Raw genomic sequence first — 6,000 nt, forward strand, 5'->3', positions numbered from 1 at the left:
CAAATCTGCTTAGCCAACAAAGCTAAATTCATATTTTTGGAATTCCTCAATCCAAGTCCACCATCTTTTGTAGGAGAGAAAAGGATATCTTTCTTGGCAAGATGGATATTCCTTTTACTGTCATTGTAACCCTAAAAAAATCAATAAGGTTAGCATCAATAGAGTCACAAAGATGCTGAGGAAGCTTAACACAAGAAAGAGTGTAGATATTAAAAGCAGATAACACCGATTTGATGAGTGTAAGAAGCTTGTGAAAGCAATTTGAGCTTCCAAGAGGCAATTCTCTTCTTAATGGAATCCATGATCTGAACAAAAATCAATGATTTATCTCTTTTAGCATCAATCCAAGTACCTAAGTACTTCCCAAAAGAGTCAGAGATTGAATACCTAGTTCATCGGCAAATTCCTGTTGAAGCTCAGTTGAGCAGTTAGGGCTAAGAAGCAAAGAAGGTATTTGCACACTAATAGAAAGCCCTGACCACTTGCAAAAGTTACAAATGATACCTTTAATGGTTTCAACCCCATTCCTCGTGTGTTCAAAGAAAATGGTTGAATCATCAGCACATATATAGTAGGTGAGAAACAGAAAATGAATTTTGACAAATTTTGATTCCTCAATTCAATCGTGTTGAATGAATTTTGACATAACATGTGTTTTTTTTTTTTTTTTAAAAAAAAGGCTGTTATCATATTTGGATGGGCAGTGATTTTCTGCAACCTGTCCAACCACAAACCAGAATAAGCAATAATTTAAAGAAATTTTGTTCGATCTAATCACTGATGATCAATATTTAATTTACAGCCATTTTGATTATGTAAGAAACATTTTAATTTATTCGATTATATGAAAGACTGAAATTGATATAGCAAATTTACATCGTAACCTTAAATATTCACCTGCGGATACAAAGGCTTGACAGGGGACAAGAATGTCATCTATGATGATCGAATTAACCACAGGGATACCAAACTCAGTATATTTAAACCAGTTTTCAAACATTACAATACATGTGCAAACCATATTTAACATGTAAAATGCATCTGCTGTGCAAAGCTTACATAACAACGGCAATTTTACATAGTATCTGCTAGTGCTAGATGTTTAATTTGGATCACTCAATTCCTCTGGCATACTTACTTGCCAAGAAATTTTCTCATAATCAATCACTATCTTGGGAACATGACATATTTTCCCCCAATCTTTGCCTTCGTCTTTGTGACAACGTTTCTTCAGTTCAGCGCAATCCTTCATCAAGAAAAATTCAAGAGAAAGAGGCAAATCAGAGTCTGGCAAAGCAAGTATACTAGGGCAATGGTTTAGTTCTAAATGCTTGAGGGAATAGAGGTAATAAAGCAAGGGAAGTGAAACTAGTAGAGGGCAACGTTCCACTTTAAGTGTGTGTAACTCTGGGAAGTCACCGTTTTGTATTCCTGTCCAATCTTCTAACTTTGACATGGATTCAATTGTAAGCTTCTGTAGTTTAGGAAATGCATGGTCTTGTTGGTTGAAGTCCTTCCTGCAAAAATGATGATCTATGCTTTTCAATTCAATCATTTCTACTATTTTCAAAACCTGAAGTGATGGCAGTTCACCAATAGATGGAAGGAATTTGCAGTCACTACAACTATGTAGAGTAAGATCAGTTAGAGAATCATATGAAGGATGACTAATCCAACTGGGAAGCTTAGAACCACAATAGCAAACAATCCTCAAGAATTGAATTCCCAAAGGAGGTTGAAGATGCTCAAGGATTTTTTCTTCCTCCTGATCTACAAAATTGTTTGAGCGAACTCTTCTATTAGTCCACCTAAGTTCCAACTTTCCCAGAAACTTCTTTTCTATCAAAGCAGCTTCCTTAGCTTCCTCAAAAGAAGAAACATTCTCAAGTCTTGAAATGCAGAATGCTCCAGCAAGATTAACTATATGCTTCAGTTCTAATATTCGGTTCCCATCATTCTTACCAACAAGAAATGCAGACAGAGTTTGAAGGTTAGTTAATTGACCCATTCCTATGGGCATGGAATCCAATGCCCTAAGAACATCGAGATCAAGATGCTTAAGATTGGTAAGCTTCCTCATATTCTTGGGCAAAGCCCTTAGATTGGAACAATACCTTAGCTTCAAAGTCTGCAAATTGTGAAGAGAAACCATTGCATCAGGCAAGAATTTAATGGGTGTATAGGAGAGGTCCATATAGATCAACCACTTTAAATTCCCAATGGAGCTTGGAATGATAGACAAATGGCTTCCAGACAAATTCAAAGATCTTAAGTGCTTCAGCCACAAAAACAGATCACGAGGGACTTGCTCAACAGAGGGACCGCGAGAAGGAAATATGAAGAGACTGCGAAGATGAACAAATTTTTGCATAGCCTCAAAATTCATTTGATTTACGCTATTACATAGTATAGATAGATGCAATATCGTTTCTGGAACGCGATAGAAATTGTTATCGGAAACCATGGCGTACCGGTTGTCGAGGAGAGCAGGTCGAAAAGAAGGCGGCAAAGTGGAGGAATCATTTACTTTGTACAGTAATCTCCCAATCCCAGGGTTCATAAAATCAGGAATTTTATCAAACCTAGAGAAAACGAGGACTCGGTGAGACACTAAAGAGTCGAAGACGTCACTTGCAACATCCTCTGCTTTGCGAGAATCATCTATCAGAGACAGAAAAAGTCCTTCAGCAATCCACAGTGAGATCAAATCTAGTTTGGTGAACTCAGAACCCAAAGAGAACAACGAACAGTGGGACACGAACGGAAAAAGATCCAAAGAAACATCGTGAGATTCATGCATCCACGCTCCAGTAAGTATCTGCTCCCGACTATGTAAGTCTGCAGGATTCGTGAACACTAATGTTGTAGGAGCTCTTTCTGAAGCACGAGATCTTCTTTTGGGAGGTTTTTTTGCCTTTGAATCTGATGCAGGAGAATCAACAACTCCAGAAAAAGATGATACTAATAAAAGCATCTCATCTGTTTGGGGATCGGATGACATTGTATCGAATCTCAGGGATCAACAGGAAAATCAAGGCAAGAAAAGGAAAGGAGAATCTTGAAATCTCCTTCACCGCAAGGTCCTTCTCGTAGATGGGAATGCAGAATGTCAATAAGGAGTTCGTCGATCTCCTCTCCACATAACTTCAAGCGCAGTCAAATTTTAGCTTACCGACAGTCGCGTTCGCAGATAGCTCAGCACGCGTGGCCAGATCGTGGCCTTTTATTTTACCCTAAAATGATCTCTATTTTAAATTAATTTTTAAATATTATATTTATTAATATAAAAATTATAAAAAAATTTGATGTTAAATTTAAAATGTTTAGATTACATTTATATAATATGAAAAAATAATAAAAAATTTTAATATTAAACTAAGTTATTCAAACTTTACCTAAATTGTCTAAATTATATTTGAATAGTCAAATTATAAAAATTTTAATATTAAATTGGACCTATTAATTAAATATGTACTAGTCAAATTGATAATAAACAAATTGATTAAAAATTTTAATAATTTTATTTCAATAAATGTAATTAAAAATAAAAAATTTTAAATTTAAATGGTCTAAATTTCATCAAAGATTATAAGTATCACGATTTTCATTCTTTTATGAATATAGAAGATCATTCAAATTTAATATCAAAATTTTTTATAATTTTTATATTAATAAATATAATATTTAAAATATTTAAAATTTAATTTAAAATAAATAGCAGAGATTATTTCAGGATGAAATGAAAGGCCACAACGCTGTGATGAGCATGATGAGTACCGAATGCAAATGGTCGATGGTCTCATTTTTTCCCCCCTTATGGCTATCTTGGCCATTTGAACGTGCCTCTCATGGAAAATTTAATTGTTGCAACATATTTATAGCTAGCCAGTTAATTCAGGTGCCCTGTGTCATTGATATAACTTAATATACTGAGAATTACAAATACAAGGTTAATCTATTAATAAATTAGGAGAAAAAAATGACAACTATAAATTAAAGAAAAATGATAAGTTAAATTAAATTGTTAATAAATCTTGTGATATTTAAATATGTTGTGTAATGCCTTAAAGTAATTCTCCCATTAATTTACTCTTTTATAATTTTTTTTAATAAGTTGAGACCAATCGGATTTAATTTAATAGAAATAAATAAAAACATTTTGTTTATGAGAATTTTGTTATATTTATATTCATCTCACTTGTATTTTTTGCCTTATTATATGTGTGCGTGTGTGTGTGGAGCTAGTATATAATATGTTTGAGTTGTTTAAAGAAGTGGCGGTGAACAACTAACTTATGCCTGGAGAGATATGTACAAATAAAAAAATTAAGAATAATGTAAGATTCGTGATGACTTAAAATGTAACTTAATGAATTATTTAAGACCTCACTAAGATTTGCAAGAGTTAATTCAATCTTAGATAAATACACTCTAATATACTGAAAATGTAATTAAGATACTTTAAAAATGGTTTTACTATAAGTAAGGAAAAATAACATAATTAATTTAGAGTCCAATAGATGAATCTAATCCCTAACATTATTTGATTGGTTGGTTATCCATTTTTATTATTGTTCTTTATTATGTGTTGGTTAAATATTAATCTCTTTTTCAACTATTTGCTTTTTTAAAATAATAAAGTTAACTGCTTTCTTCTGTGTTTGACTCCAGAAATATTCCAAGATTTATTACTATCTCAATCACTTAGAATACTTTGAGATTATATTACTACATCAATCATGTGCATTTACAGGAGAGATAACTTCCATTGCCGAATAATGATTTATAAATTAGGATTTTGCAAATAACCAGCAAGAATAAAGGTGTATATATGTATCTTTGTAAGTGAAGATCAGTTCAGGATTATGATTGCCTCTTTCAAGGATGATTTTTAATCATAGAAAAACAAATTTAATTTTTAAATATACAATGCTTCCGATTATATTCAATGTACACAATCTTTTTCCTTTTCATATGTTAAGTGCTAGTGGATGCCTTAAGAATTGTGAGGAATTACGAAATAAAATAACTAAGAAGATTTATTTACAAAAAAAAAACATTTTTGCCAAAAATATTTGCAAACCTTTCATTAAGATCCTGTATTTAAGAGAAGAAAACCTTTATTAAAAAATATTTTAGTGATAAAGTAATGAAATGAGAAAGAAAATAATTAGATAACAAGAAATTCTAGGACTAATGGAAATATAAGCAAAGCAATAGCAGAAAGGGTAAATTTTAGAGAGGAGTAACAGAGTAGGCTAAAGTGGTTTTCTAATCCACTCTCATTCATATATGTGTAAAAGACTTTGAGATTGTTCGCCAATCATAAAAGGTTAACACATCCTTAACAAAAAAAAAAAAAAAAGAAGGACTAACACATGGATTTTCATTGTATCCATACAAGCAGAATGACATTCATTAATCAAAATCAAGGATTCATCAATGCATTTGGTATACGCAAATAATTTTTAGTTAGAGTTTTGTTTTTTTGCAATGTATATAAATTAAGAATGTATATTAAGTTTGAATATTGAAAGCTTTAGATGTAAAAGAATGGTGTGAGACAATAATAATAGGATAGAAATGAATATTATTGTTCTTGTTTGTGTATATTTTAGAGAACAAAGAAGCAAGATTTAAATTTATCTACCTTTTAAAAATCCATTTTATTTTTTTAATTTTTTGGTTAAATCTTTTCCGATCGATGCCATTCCCTAACTACTCATAATTCCGCGTACATTGGCATTTGCATACACTCATCAACACAAGAAAAGGGGGAAATTAGTTACACTAGTAAATTACCCGTGCGATGCACGGAATCTTATACTATAATTTTTATAAATAAATTCAATCTTATGAGAAGATCTTTCTCAACAGAATAACTTGTAGTAGACATATTCTCCATATCATCTCAAAACAGTGGGGCTATGTAATTATCATATTTAATATTAAATATGCATATTAGAGTTAAGGAAATGGTAAAAACAAAATGCATACTGT

The 6,000-nt window shown here is 31.8% G+C and overlaps 1 protein-coding gene across 3 annotated transcripts; it reads right to left on the reverse strand.

The window, feature by feature from the left end:
* Positions 1-913: 913 nt before the first annotated feature.
* LOC129308068 (putative disease resistance protein RGA4) lies at positions 914-3,154 on the reverse strand. Of its 3 annotated transcripts, XM_054949075.1 has the most exons (3): positions 2,115-3,154; positions 1,420-1,517; positions 1,108-1,246 (listed from the first exon to the last, which is right to left on the reverse strand). In XM_054949075.1, the coding sequence occupies exons 1-3, from the start codon at positions 2,999-3,001 to the stop codon at positions 1,236-1,238; spliced, it is 996 nt and encodes a 331-aa protein (XP_054805050.1). In that variant the 5' UTR covers positions 3,002-3,154; the 3' UTR covers positions 1,108-1,235. The 3 variants fall into 3 exon arrangements, with proteins under 3 accessions (XP_054805034.1, XP_054805050.1, XP_054805040.1); XM_054949059.1 differs by having other exon boundaries at positions 914-2,345; positions 2,472-3,150; XM_054949065.1 differs by having other exon boundaries at positions 1,420-3,152.
* Between the last annotated feature and the right edge of the window lie 2,846 nt (positions 3,155-6,000).

The sequence above is a fragment of the Prosopis cineraria genome, unplaced genomic scaffold, assembly GCF_029017545.1.
Source record: "Prosopis cineraria cultivar Desert tree isolate PC_DT_omini unplaced genomic scaffold, ASM2901754v1 PC1, whole genome shotgun sequence".
Classification (NCBI taxonomy): domain Eukaryota; kingdom Viridiplantae; phylum Streptophyta; class Magnoliopsida; order Fabales; family Fabaceae; genus Prosopis; species Prosopis cineraria.